This window comes from Colobus angolensis, unplaced genomic scaffold (assembly GCF_000951035.1).
Source record: "Colobus angolensis palliatus isolate OR3802 unplaced genomic scaffold, Cang.pa_1.0 Scaffold106, whole genome shotgun sequence".
Taxonomy (NCBI): domain Eukaryota; kingdom Metazoa; phylum Chordata; class Mammalia; order Primates; family Cercopithecidae; genus Colobus; species Colobus angolensis.
In genome coordinates this window covers 228,792-243,552 of record NW_012111586.1, presented here as the reverse complement: position 1 = coordinate 243,552, position 14,761 = coordinate 228,792, and the positions used below count along the sequence as shown (strand labels likewise).

Here is a 14,761-nt window from a genome sequence, read left to right as displayed (position 1 = left end):
CCTGTTGGTTGTTCAGTTGCTTGGGTAGGGAGAAGACTGGTATATGTTTGTTTTTTCAGTCAATAAGCCTAGGGTTCAGGATGTCATTTAAGGACAGTGACCTAGAGGAAAAATGAATAACACTGGGACTAAGGCATTGAAGCTAGAGCAGATTAGAAAGATAATTAAAAGTTAGAATTTGGTAGTAAATGGTAACTTATTGGAGGTACTAAGGGTGTTGATGTTTGGACAATTCAGTATATGAGATCATTTTCCCTTGCCTGGGTTTTGAACTGACTGAGAAATAAGAACCTACAGATGAAGAAGCAAGACAATACCTTTAAAAAAATTAGCTTTTTATTCAGGTAAAAATCACATACTGTGAAGTTCACCATTTTAAAGTGTACAATTCAGTAGTTTTTTAATATATTCAGAAGGTTGTGCAACCATTACCACTATCAATTAGGCCATTTTCATCGCTCTAAAAAGAAACCTCCTAGCAGTGACTTAGCATGTGCAATCTCCCTCTCTTCCCCCATCTCCTGGCAACCACCAGTCTACTTTTCATTTCTATAGATTTGCCTATTCTGGACATTTCATATAAATGGAATCATACAGCATGTGGTCTTTTGTGTCTTTTTCACTTAGCATAAGGCTTTCAAGGTTCATCTATGTTGTAGCATGTAAAAGTACTTCATTCCTTTTTATGGCTGAATGAAGTTGCATTGTGTCTTATATGGTTATTACTTAGATAAACCATATTTTGTTTATCCATTCATTAGTTGACAAGCATTTGGGTTATTTTCACTTTTTGGCTTTATGAGTAATGCTGCACATTTGTGTGCAAACAGTCATTTGTGTGCATGGTTTTGTAGGAACATTTAAATTCTCTTGGAGATATATGTGCCTGTAATTACTGGGGTTTATGGTAACTCCGTGTTTAACTTTCAAAGGAGTTGCCTTTGTTTTTGATAAATACAAACTTTGTATTGTAGAACGTGACTTAGGTTTAAGAGCCAAATGAGTTGACTGACTTTCTGCAGGCCCTCATCCCCATCTGTCAATGGGACAGTTCACTCTAGAGGATGTTTGGGTCAGCAGAGCAGACACACTCAGATCATTGCCTTGTAGAATCCTGGATGGAGAGGGAAGAGAGAGACTGAGGGCTGGGCGTGGTGGCTCAAGCCTGTAATCCCAGGATTTTGGGATCCCAGCCAAGGCAGATGGATCACTTGAGGTCAGCAGTTTAAGACCAGCCTGACCAACGTGGTGAAACCCCGTCTACTAAATACCAAAAGGTAGCCAGGCATGGTGGTACATGCCTGCAATCCCATCTACTTGAGAGGCTGAGACAGGAGAAAATTGCTTGAACCCACGAGGCAGAGGTTGCAGTGAGCCGAGTTGGCGCCATTGCACTCCAGCCTGGGCAACAAGAGTGAAAACTCCGTCTCAAAAAAATGAAAAGAGTCTGAGTCCCTGGAACTCAGTTCTTTTGTTAAGTTAGCTCTATGTACTAACCAATTTACCTCTTTGGAGAGGAGTGGGCTAAGAGACCAGGAGTGTTAACTGAAGTAATTCCTCATAGAGACTAAGAGTTGGAAAAAAATTAGTCTGCTCTAACAAAAAGTAAAGAGTTAAGCACGAAACCTGAAAGCCATTCTTAGATGAAAAGGCTGTGCCATTTTATCCAGGAAGGAAGTATATTAAGAGAAGATGATGAATTTGGTTTTAAACGTGGTGAATTTGGGATTTCCGGTACAGAATGTTAGATATTTGTTTGGAGATCAGGAGATTGATCTCTGCTAGAGATGAAGATTTGAGATCTATCTACATATAGGCAACTAAAATACAAGACTAGGTAGATCACGCATACAGTAAAACAGTAGAAAAGGATGTCTAGTAATTTTTTTTTTCTAAATAAAGCTGCTCTGCTGTGTACAAAACCCTGACCCAGAAGCAGGTCGTCTATGAGTAGTTTAGCGCCAGGTTCCCCACGAAGGTAAGTTTGTGTTCTGATAAGGGTGATTCTTTTAGCATTTTACTTCTGTTTTCAGAGTGTTTTAAAGTAAATCTAAAGCGAGACTTACGGTTTAATTTAATTTACTTTGCAGCATCTGATAACTAACTCTTCTTTACTTTTCAGATTCTCTTTGTGGCCAGATGGGTTTGTATGGACAGGCTTGTCCATCTGTAACTTCATTAAGGTGAGTGCTCTTTTTTTTTTTTCTTTATTAGAACATGTAACATTTTAAAAGTTAGACTGGTCACCTTATATTACAATGAATTTCAGGGTGAGATTCAGAATAAAATATTGTAGCTTGTTTTGTCAAGTAGTGCAATTTGGCGGAATGGAGTGATATTTCTGCTTACTGAAATTTTTGTGGTAATGGGATTTGGATATGCTTTTAATGTTCATTTAGTGAACTGAGTATAGTGTGGTAATTTGTACATGAAACAACATAATTAACACTTCTTTGTGTTTCTTTTAAAAAGACTAATCTGGGCCGGGTGCGGTGGCTCACACTTGTACTCCCAGCATTTTGGGAGGCTGAGGCGGGTGGATCAGCTGAGGTCAGGAGTTCGAGACTAGCCTGGCCAACATGATGAAACCCTGTCTCTACTGAAAATACAAAATGATTGGCCAGGTGTGGTGGCTCACACCTGTAATCCCAGCTACTTGGGAGGCTGAGGCAGGAGAATCGCTTGAACCCAGGAGGCAGAGGTTGCAGTCAGCTGAGATTGTGCCATTGCACTCCAGCCTGAGCAACAAGAGCGGAACTCCATCTCAAAAAAAAGAAAAAAAAGCTAATCTGCTTTCTACTCAATTTAATTAGAACATAGTAAATTTTTATTGCCTTTGTAGCAATCAAAATACGACTGAAGATACTAATTTTAATTTCTTTCTAAGGGATGGTAAAAACATAATATCTAGATTTCTCTCATTTACAGTAAAACATGAGAAATGTAAAAAGTAGGAACTGTTTTGTTGTGTACAACCCTGTGGTTTCAGACTTTTGAAGTCACCAGATCAGTTTTGCCAATCAATTAATATGTTCAAATTAGCAAAACAGATAAATGTGTGACTGTTTTTGCTGGCTTAGGCTTCCATATTCTACCTTCATATTGGCCCCTGAGGGATTGTCATGGTTCCCAGAGTGAAAAATAATCTAAACCTAATCTGCTAATTGAAATCTTAAAGTATGAGGTGTTGATGGCAGGACCTACTAGTTACATGTGGTTGTGTAGTCAGCCATATCATTTATTCATCTAGCATATTGAGCATCTACTGTTGTCAGGCACTATTCTAAATGTTGGGGCATAGCAATGAGCATAACATGTGAAAATCCTGTAATCATGGGATTTGTATTTTGGTGGAGGGACAATTAATAGACAAAATAGTATAAATATCTGTTAGTGATATGATAAGGGTTAAGGAGAAAAATAGAGAAGAGGAATAGGAAATAATAGGAGTATGTGTTGTTTTAGACAGGCCAGTCCTAAGGGAAGCCTTCACTAAAAAAGGGGACATTTGAATGAAGATCTTAAAGTATGATGGAGTGAGCCATATATTGGATAAGTGGTAGTTGAGCATTCTTTAGGCACAGAGGGAGTGCAGGAAGGTCCAAGGCAGGAGGCTGCCTTGTATGTTTGAGGAGCAATGGAGGAGGTCATTGTGGTTGCAGCAGTGTAGTTGAGGAAGAGTTATAATTGCCCAGCTTTGGAGGGCAGAAGGAGAGAGAGGAGAGATACAAAATTGCCAGAACCGTGATTGGAAATCAAGGAATCCTTTCGCTTGAGAGCAATCCTGATTTTCCGGAATCACACACACACACACACACACACACACACACACACACAAAATGAACAATGAAGTTACCTTTGTAGTTTTTATGTACTTGACGTTTTGCAAGTCAAGGCTGACTGTCCTATTTCTCAGTAGAAAAGCTTTTTTTTTTTTTTGTAAAATGACTGTTGTTTCTTTAGCGTCCACTTTCTACTGGTTAGACTTCCTTAAGATATTTTAGTTGTGTGAAATGCTGAAACACTCATATATTAAGGTAATTGACTGAAATTTTAAATCTCTGTGTGAATACTATATTTATGTTTAGGTTAAGCCTTTATATGACATTGGGTTAGGAATAATATGTGTGTAACTTTTGTTTGATGAAAGAGAAGAGGTAATATAAGTTATGTTACAATTTACTCACTGTGTTGTAATTCCTTAGCACAATATTCTGCAATCAGAATTTGTTGGGATATAACTGTATATCTAGCATTTAATTTATAAACTGAGAAGCCCTATGGCATCAGAGTCATGATATTTACTGTCCTTATGTATGTCTTTCATTTCTGTAATATTCTGTATGGTCCACGTCTGAAACAGAGGATTCCCATTCTTAGATTTATGTATAGAAGACCATTGTCTGTCACCGATTTTTCTTAGTGGAAGCCAGTATTGTTTTGAGACGAAGAAGGGAAGAAAAACTGGATTACTTAATAACCACAATAAATTTTAGTCTACTTCCCGTAGAGTCTTCCCCAAACCAGAAATGGTCCCTGCAAACTACACTGCCCAAATAGGAGTACAACCAGAACTCTTAAAGTAACTCAAACCTACTGACAAACATTGCTTGTTTGCCTTATCTTTCTTGTATATACTACCATGTATATAGTATCTGTATATCGAGAAAGTGACTAATCTTAAGACAGGAAGCAAATGAGTTGGTGGAGAAGACTGGTCATGTGGCTGGGAATCAGAAAATGGATAGGCAGGTGGGAGTTTGTAGGCACAGGTATGAGTGGGAGTGGGCAATTTATGTGTAAGTGAAGGTAGTGAATAGAAGGAAAGTATAAAAAATTTGTTGGTTGGAAGAGGGTATTTAGTAAATGGATTAAAACTCCCTCAGTCTCCTTAAGTATTTAGGGTAAGGTAAACAAGTACTACTTTCTGTGGATGATATTGGATCCTTGTTTAATCTGACTTTGTTAGAATTGTTGTTAAAATTAGACTTGCTGTATTTTTATGATTACAAAGTAGTACATATTTATTGTAGAAAATTTGGGAAAACAGAGGTTGCCTTTTTTATACCAGTAGATATTATATGTGAATTAGAAAAAGGCCCTCTAAATTTGCCTTAAAAAATGACTGCAGAATAGTTTGTAGTGATAGTTAAGTATACTCTGTAATTGTAATCAAATTGTTGTGACACTTTGGTCTACTTTACTTGCTAGTATAGGTAGAATTGCATTTCAACAAAAGTCACTGTAACAACATCATATTCTACATGAGACTATTTTAGCATTCAGGATTCTCTAGGGAGGCTGAAATCATACCAGTATTTGAACAGAGATAATACTTTAATAGAATTGATAACTAGATATAAATGTTAACTAAGTAACAGAAAGGATAAAAACAAAACTAAAATATCACGAAGATAGACACAACAGGAAGCAGCTACTGCCTATAGGGCTCAGGGACCAAAGGGAACGAGAAAACATTAGGAACTTAGAGGAAAGTCCCCAAAGAAATGAAACTTAGACCTCTGAGAAGCTGCTGCATGATCGATGCTGGTGTCTGAGCTTGGAAGAGGGGTTCTGTAAGGTTGGGTCCCAGACCTTGCTGGCTGATGCTGGTGTCTCTCAGTGGTTTATGGTGAAGCTAGTTCTGGAAGTGTTGGAAACACTGCAAGCTGGATTCACTTGTTGCTACTGGAAGGACCTGTTGCTATAGGGCTGAAGAAGCCTGTGTTGGGGAAATGCTCTTATGAAACCTAAAGATTACATAGGAAGATACAGTCTTTTCTTCCTCCTCCTCCAGCCTTTCAGTTCATCTTGAGTGCCTCTTCTTGGAAGAGCTTTTACAGAGAGTCTTAGTGCAACAACCACAAAGCAGAATACGGGTAGGGGTGCTGCAGTTTGGAGCTGAGGGGCAATAACCTAATAGCTACCTTCCTTGCTCCAATAGGCTGCTGAGAAACAGGGTACAAGAAGATATTTTCTAAGATGTTTTGCAGCTAGTATTTATGGGATTTAGTAGAGTACTGCATATTACTTAAAAAATCCTCAGAAGTTTTTTAAACACTGAAATTATATTAAAAATTTATGTTAAGATTCACAAGTATTTGCAGTCTGAATCTATTGTATTTATATCCTGAGTTTGGGTGATAAGAGTCTGGATAGTGAGGGATAGCAGGCCATTCATATCTGTTCAATTCCTGAGTTTTGGATAGCAAGAGTAAGAGTTCAGAGAGTGGGGCCAGGCACTGTGGCTCACGCCTGTAATCCTAGCACTTTGGGAGGTCAAGGTGGGCGGATCACGAGGTCAGGAGTTCGAGACCAGCCTAACCAATATGGTGAAACCCTGTCTCAACTAAAAAGATAAAAAATTAGCCAGGTGTGCTGGCGCTCGCCCGTAGTCCCAGCTACTCGGGAGAATCGCTTGAACCCGGGAGGCAGAGGTTGCAGTGAGCTGAGATTGTGCCACTGCTCTCCAGCCTGGGTGACAGAGTGAGACTGTATCTCAAAAAAGTTCAGAGAGTGATGGATATAATTTCTGTTAAACAGTAGAATCTTAAAAGTTTAGCAGAATCTTTTTGTTTCCTGAGTTTGGATAAGATGGATTTGAATCCTTAGATGTACCTGTATTTTATTTCCAAGTACAGATTCAGTAATAACAACAGCTTACTGAAAAAGCAAAAGCTTTCCTTGACTGTTTGCTTTATATATACGAGTGAATGTGTGTGTATCTCATATGACATACTTCTTTTACATATTGTAACGATAGATTATTTTTTGTAATTTCATTTTGTTTCAATTTTTAATTTTTGTGGGTAAAATGTATATTTATGGGGTACATAAGATATTTTGATACAGGCATGCAGTGCATAATTACATCCGTAAGTGGGGTATATTCATCACCCCAAGCGTTTATCCTTTGTGTTACAAAGAATCCAATTATATTATTTTAGTTATTTTAAAATGTACAGTTAAATTATTACTGACTATAGTCACCCTGTTGTGCTATCAAACACAAGATCTTAGTCACTCCTTCTATTTTTTTGTGCCCATTAGCCATTCTCACTCTCCCTGACACCTCACTACTCTTCCCAGCCTCTGGTAACCATCCTTCTACTCTATCTCCGAGTTGTTTTCATTTTTAGCTCTCACAAATAAGTGGGGACATGCAGTTTGTATTTTTGTGCCTGGCTTATTTCACTTACCATCATGACCCCCAGTTCCATCCATGTAGAAAATTACAGGATCTCATGTATATATGTACCACATTTTATCTGTTCATCTGTTGATGGACGCCTAGGATGTTTCCAAATCTTGGCTATTGTGAACAGTATTGCAACCAATATGGGAGTGCAGGTATCTCTTTGATATGTGGATTTGCCTTCTTTTGAGTGTATACCCAGTGCTGGGATTGTTGGATCTTTATGGTAGCTCTACTTTTTGTGTTTTTGAGGAACTTCCAAACTGTTCACCATAGTGGTTGTACTAATATACATTCCCTCCAACAGTGTTCAAAATCCAGTGTTCCCTTTTCTCCACATCCTCTCCAGCATTTGTCATTGCCTGTCTGTTGGATAAAAGCCATTTTAACTGGGATGAGATGACATGTTACTATAGTTTTGATGTGCATTTCTCTGATGATCAATGACATTGACCACCTTTTCATACACCTGTTTGCCATTTGTATGTCTTTTGAGAAATGCCTATTTAGATCTTTTGCCCATTTTAAAAATCAGATTATTAAATTTTCTCCTATAGAGTTATTTGAGCTCCTTATATATTCTGGTTATTAATCCTTTGTCAGATGAGTAGTTTGCAGATACTTTCAGCCATTTTGTGGCTTGTCTCAACTTTTTTGATTGTTTCCTTTGCTGTGCAGAAGCTTTTTAACTTGATGTGATCCCATTTGTCTATTTTTGCTTTGGTTGCCTGTGCTCGTGGAGTGTAACTCAAGTAATCTTTTCCCACTCCAACATCCTGGAGAGTTTCCCCAATGTTTTCTTTTAGTAGTTTAGTTTGAGGTCTTAGATTTAAGTATTTAATCCATTTTGGTTTGATTTTTGTATATGACAAGGAATAGGGGTCTAGTGTCATTCTTCTGCATTATAGGTGTCCAGTTTTCCCAGCACCTTGTTGAAGAGACTGTTCTTTCCATTATATGTTCTTGGAACCTTTGTCAAAAATGAGTTCACTCTCCATACATGTATTTGTTTTCTTGGTTCTCTGTCCTGTTCCATTGGTCAATATCTGTTTTTATGCCAGTACCATACTGTTTTGGTTACTATAGCTCTGTAGTAAAACTTGAAGTCAGGTAGTGTGATTCCTCCAGTTTTGTTCGTTTTGCTCAGGATAGCTTTGGGTATTCTGAGTCTTTGGTGGTTTCGTATAAATTTTACAATTTTTTTTTCTATGTCTGTGAAGAATGTCATTGGTATTTTGATAGGGAGTGCATTGAATCTTTAGTTTGCTTTGGATAGTATGTACATTTTAACAGTGTTGATTCTTCTAATCCATGAACATGGAGTATCATTCCTTTTTTTGGTGTCTTCAGCTTCTTTCATAAATAATTGATGGTTTTCATTGTGGAGGTCTTTCACTTCTTTGGTTAATTCCTAGGTATTTTATTTTATTTGTATCTATTGTAAATGAGATTACTTTCTTGATTTCTTTTTTGGATTGTTTGCTCTTGGCATATAGAAACTCTGGTTTTTGTATGTTGATTTTTGTCTCCTGCAACTTTACTGAATTTGTCAGTTCTAGTAGTTTTTTGGTGGGGTCTTTAGGTTTTTCCAAATATAAGATCATATCATCTGTAAACAAGGATAATTTGACCTCTTCCTTTCTAATTTGTATGCCCTTTATTTTTTTCTCTTGTCTGATTGCTTGAGCTAGGACTTCCGTTAATTTGGTTTGGTCGAAGCAAAATAGGTTTGCTGTTTCTTAGGGCTTGTTGAAATGGGACCCTTTCTGCATTTCTGAATTACCTAACATTTATTAGAGGATTTATTTTATGGTTCTCACATGTATGCAGCCTGGGACACAGGAGTACTTGTAGTAGTTTCTGGTGATATTTAATACCTTCTGCCTGAGATCACTTCCTCTTACATTTTTCTGTATTTATCCTTTTTTATCACTCATTTTTGTTAACGCTTTTTCCTTAAAGATGCCTTTTATTATTGATCTTATTTGTCTACTTATTGTATGCCAGGGAACACATAGAAATATTTGAGTGCCCCAGATGAATTTCCTGTCCATCTGTTTCCTCATTTCCCTACTCTTGAAATTGATGACCCTGCTGTTTAGAACTACCAGAAGAAGGTAGATTTATTTCAAGCCTTCTTGCTGCCTCATTTCTAGAGGCATACTGGTATTGATAAAGCAGCTATGGCATATAGACTTAAGATAATGTAGATACAGGTTCACATCTCTCTCTGCCACGTATTAGCCATGTACTCTTGGGCAAATTACTTTTCCTAATTTTGCTTTAATAGAGTTGCTAGGCCGGGCGCGGTGGCTCAAGCCTGTAATCCCAGCACTTTGGGAGGCCGAGACGGGCGGATCACGAGGTCAGGAGATCGAGACCATCCTGGCTAACACGGTGAAACCCCGTCTCTACTAAAAAATACAAAAAACTAGCCGGGCGAGGTGGTGGGCGCCTGTAGTCCCAGCTACCCGGGAGGCTGAGGCAGGAGAATGGCGTGAACCTGGGAGGCGGAGCTTGCAGTGAGCTGAGGTCAGGCCACTGCACTCCAGCCCGGGCGACAGAGCGAGACTCCGTCTCAAAAAAAAAAAAAAAAAAAAATAGAGTTGCTAATGTTTACTTCACCGCTCTTACTTCAAAGCATCACTGAATATGCTGGTAGGTTAAATGTAAAATGTGCCTGCTAACAGTGCACATGGTGCAAAATTATACTGAAAAATAAAAAAGTAATTATATGATTTGACTTAGAAAGCTTATCATAGGCAAGCTTTGTGGTTCAGTGGCACTCAATGCAGAAACATATCTCTGGGCATTTGGAGCACCCACTCTTCTACATTAGGAGTTTAGGCTATACTCCCCTTCCCATATAGAGGAAGAGGATTCAAGAAATTAAATGTATACATGAGGAATCTGGCATATTTTCTCCTCTTTTCTAGTTTCTAATAGTAGAAAGCAAAAAGGTTCATCATTTTTAGAATAAAAGAAGGGGAATGGGACAGATTTGTATCCTTTGCTAACAGTATAAAAACATGGGGTAGAAGAAAGTTTACTGTTTTCCTTTGTTCTATTTCCCCTTCATCCTAAATTTTAAGATTCTAGAATATCTACCAGTAGTAAGTAGTATTCAGGTTTGCCACTAACCTTCAGGCTAAGTTTGTTGCTGACATTTAATATTATATGTTTACTCTATTTAATACAGTTAAAATTTTAGGCTTTTGGGTCCCAGACAGTGGCAGAAATAGCCTTTGCATTATCATGCCATATTTATCATTATCATTTTTATTAATTTTTTGGAATTAGTAAAATCTTTATTAATGTACATGTTTAGATATGGCATGTTCCAATTAAATTATGAGTAATGAGAAAATCCTCTTAATTTGACCATTACAGAAACTTTCTCTAAAGTGCGTTTTGAGTTTTCTGATATGGGAGCTAGTAACCTTTTATGGCTATTTAAATATAAGTTAATTAAAAATAGGTAAAATTAAAAATTCACTTCTTTAGTCATATTAGGCACATTTTAAGTGCTCACTCGCTATACATGGCTAGTAGCTATCATATTGGACAGCACGCAGATATTTGCATTGTTGGAGAAAGTTCTGTTGGGGAGCGCTGGTCTGTTTTATGTTTGATTGAGACAGGGTCTTGCTTTGTCGCCCAGGCTGGAGTAAAGTGGCACAGTTATGACTTGTGGTAGCCTCAACCTCTTGGACTTAAGAGTTTCCCCCACCTCAGTCTCTCGGGTAGCTGGGACTGACTACAGGCGCGTGCCACCATGCCCAGCTAATTTTTAAATTCTTTATAGAGACTGGTCTCCCTGTGTTGCCCAGGCTGGTCTCAGAACTCTTGGGTTCAAGTGATGTGCCCTCACTGGCCTCACAAAGTGCTGGGATTTACAGACATTGGCTACTGTGCCAGGCTTAACAGCACTAGTCTGGATCTCACCATAAGTATAATTTGATCTTTTTTTTTTTTTTTTTTTTGAGACAGAGTCTCGCTCTTTTGCCCAGGCTGAAGTGCAGTAGTGAGATCTTGGCTCACTGCAACCTCCACCTCCCGGGTTCAAGCGATTATCCTGCCTCAGCCTCCTCAGTAGTTGGGATTACAGGCACCCGGCTAATTTTTTGTATTTTTAGTAGAGACGGGGTTTTGCCATGTTGCCCAGGCTGGTTTCAAACTCCTGAGCTCAGGCAATCCACTTGCCTCGGCCTCCCAAAGTGCTGGGATTACAGGCATGAGCCACCACCCCCAGTCATAATTTAGTCTTTAAGATCCTGATGTCCTAAGGCCTCCATTTCTGAACACCAGATATTGAGGAGTACTATTGACTGACTTATTCATTAACTTAAGGACATAAAGTTGCTTTTGTGACTGAATACTGACTTTGGTAGGTACTATTTATGGTGTTCTTACTGTTAGACCAGGCATTATTTAAGGACTTCTAAGTTTATTAAGTTCCCCCAACAATTCTGTGAGGTCAGTACCATTGTTATCCTTACTTCATAAGTGAGGAAACTGAAGTAAAGTTAATTAACTCAAAGATATATTAGGGATAGAGCTGGGATTCATACTTAGGTCGTTATCCAGTGCCTGTGTTGTAACCATTTAATTCTACTGCCTCTTGGCTATAAGTATTTATTGTAATTTCAGGCTTTTTTCTTAAATGAAGGCTGCCAAACAATTTTCTTCTTAATTGAGGGCACTATAAAAAATAAGTAAAAAAGAGAAGCGTCAGTGCAGGAGACTGTAGAAAAAGGTAATAGAAAACCAGCGCTTTAATTTTGGAATACTAAAATTGAAAAAAAAATCTTGTTTAAAATTGATAAAATTTTTTGTTTTTTTGTTAACAAAAGACAGCAGTTTTTTTTTTTTAATTTCAGGGAGATGGAAAAATTTTGAGTTTTTATGAGGAGAAATCATATATTAGAGGTAATAGGGAATAAAAAGCATCACTGAATATAGGCTGAGTTAAATGTAAAACATGCCTACTAACAGTACATACAGTGCAAAATAGTACTACTGAAAAATAAAAAAATTGTATGATTTGATATAATCTTATCATAGGCAAGCTTTATGGTTCAGTGGCACTTAGTGTAGAGACATATCTCTAGGCATTTGGAGCATCCACTTTACTAGATTAGGGTTTAGGCTGTACTCTACCTGCCATACAGAAAACTTGGGGCAGTGGAGATTTCCCAACTCCATGCCTAGGCACACCTCTGGGTAACTGGTGGTTGCCCATTGGACCCCCAGCTCTCCTCTGCCCCCCATACCTGGTGCTTATGCCCTGCTATTGGGGGACCTGTAGGTGGACCTGCCTGGTCTGGACCCACCTGTCTTGATCTCCTGCTCCAGGGCTGGGCAGGGAGCTCAGACCGCTGTGCATTCTGCAGATCAGCCCATTGCCTGAGGCAACAGAGAGCTTCTCAGTAAGCAAGGATCAAGTATGTACCCATCTACATTGGCTTCAGCTGGCTCTTACCTGTGAGTGCCACCTACTGACCTGGAAGTTTAATTGCATGACACAGTAGAAAATCTGCTGACAAGTGTACAGCACTAGGGATCTTGATAAACTTCCTAAGGCCACCATCCTGGCCCCACAAGATGTAGTAAGCCTGCTCCCATGCCCAGTACATCAGTAATACAAACAGCATTTGGGAAAACTACCAATCAAAGGCTAACTGTAACCAGGGAACTTAATACAGACTCTTTGCCACTGAAAGCACCCAGAACTAAAGCCAAAAGACCCTACAGAACATATATTATAGACACCTCCTGAAGGGGAGAAAAATCACATCAAAATGAAAGCAAATTCAAAAAATAAGGAGAGATGGCTAATCTAGATGAGAAGCAACCAGAGAAACAACTCTGAAACTGTGAAAAAAGTGTGTTACAATGCCTCAGAAGGATCACATTAAGTCTCCAGCAATAGATCCTAACCAAAATTAAAATCTTTGAAATATAAGATAAAGAATTCAGAATGTTTTTGTTTTAAAGAAACTCAATGAGATCCAAGAGAAAGTTGAAAATGCACATAAATCAGAAAAACAGTTTGGGATATGAAAGGAGATATCACGAAAAATAAACCCAAACATATTTTGGAAATGAAAAATTCATTGAAGGAATTACAAAACATAGTTGAAAGCTTTAATGCTAGTCTAGAGAAAGTAGAATAAAGAATTTCAGAGCTGGAAGACAGGTCTTTTGAATTAACCCAGTCAGATGAACATAAGGAAAAAAAGAAGTAAAGTAAGTGAACAAAGTCCGGGTGTGGTACCTCATGCCTGTACTCCCAACACTTTGGGAGGCTGAGGCGGATAGATCACTTGAGGGTCAGGAGTTCAAGACTAGCCTGGCCAACATGGTGAAACCCCATCTCTACTAAAAATACAAAAAAATTAGCAGAGCTTCGTGGCGTGTGACTGTAATCCCAGCTACTTGGGAGGCTGAGGCAGGAGAATCGCTTGATTCCAGCAAGTGGAGGTTGTGGTGAGCCAAGATCGTGCCACTGCACTCCACACTGGGCGACAGAGTGAAACTCCATCTCAAAAGAAAAAAGAAAAGTGAAAAAGTCTTGGAGAAATATGGGGTTGTATAAAGCATCCAAACTTACAGGTTATAGGTATTCTAGAGAAAAAAAGTAAAAAGTGTAGAAAAGCTATTTCAGGAAGTAATTAGGGAAAACTTCCCTAGTCTGGGAAGAGATTTAGACATCCAGATATAAGCTCAGAGAACTCCTGAGAGATACATTGCAAGAAGAACCTTATCTAAGGATATAGTCATCAGACTGTTCAAAGTCAGTGTGAAGGAAAAAATTCTAGGAGTAGCAAGAAAGAAAGGATTACCTATAAAGGAAATCCCATCAAACTAACACTGAACTTCTCAGCAGAAACCCTACAAGCCAGCTGGAAGAGATTGGGGACCTATTTTTAGCGGCCTTAAGGAAAAAATTACCAGCCAAGAATTTATTTTGTTTGTTTTTTGGGCACGGTCTCAGTCTACTACCCAAACCTGGAGTACAGTGGTGTGCTCACAGCTCACCACAGCCTTTACTTCCCAGGCTCAAGTGATCCTCTTGCTCAGCCTCCCAAGTAGCTGGGACTACAAGCACATGCCACCATTCCCGGCTAATTTTCTAGTATTTTTAGTAGAGATAGGGTTTTGCCATGTTGCTTAAGCTGATCTTAAACTCGTGAACTGAAACAATCCGCCCGCCTTGGCCTCTCGGCATACTGGGATTACAGGTGTTAGCCACCGTGCACAACCACCGGCCAATAATTTTATATCCTGCCAAAAAATAAGCTTTGTAAATGAAGGAGAAATAAAGTCTTTCCCAGACAAACACATGTGAAGGGAATTCATATCACTATACTGATCATATAAGAAATGCTGAAAGGAGTTCTAAACATGTTAACGAAAGGACAGTACTTGCCATCATAAAAGTACAAAGCTCACAGTCTGTAAAGCAGTTATATAGTTGAAACTCCAAGGCAACTAACAACACTGTGACAAGAACAAAACTTCACATATCTATATCTCTGTCTCTATTTTTTTTTTTTTTTTTTT

At 38.6% G+C, this 14,761-nt stretch overlaps 1 protein-coding gene across 2 annotated transcripts in view; it reads left to right on the top strand.

The window, feature by feature from the left end:
- The window catches only part of FOXJ3 (forkhead box J3), a 163,308-nt gene that overhangs the window by 20,455 nt on the left and 128,092 nt on the right, over positions 1-14,761 (top strand). Inside the window, exons 1-2 of one of the 2 annotated variants that reach the window (XM_011944921.1) lie at positions 308-344; positions 2,123-2,183. In XM_011944921.1, coding sequence (XP_011800311.1) covers positions 2,140-2,183 — 44 coding nt within the window. In that variant the 5' untranslated portion in view covers positions 308-344; positions 2,123-2,139. Of the gene's footprint in view, positions 1-307; positions 345-2,122; positions 2,184-14,761 lie in introns of those variants that run through there. The other variant, XM_011944912.1, reaches the window with a different exon arrangement.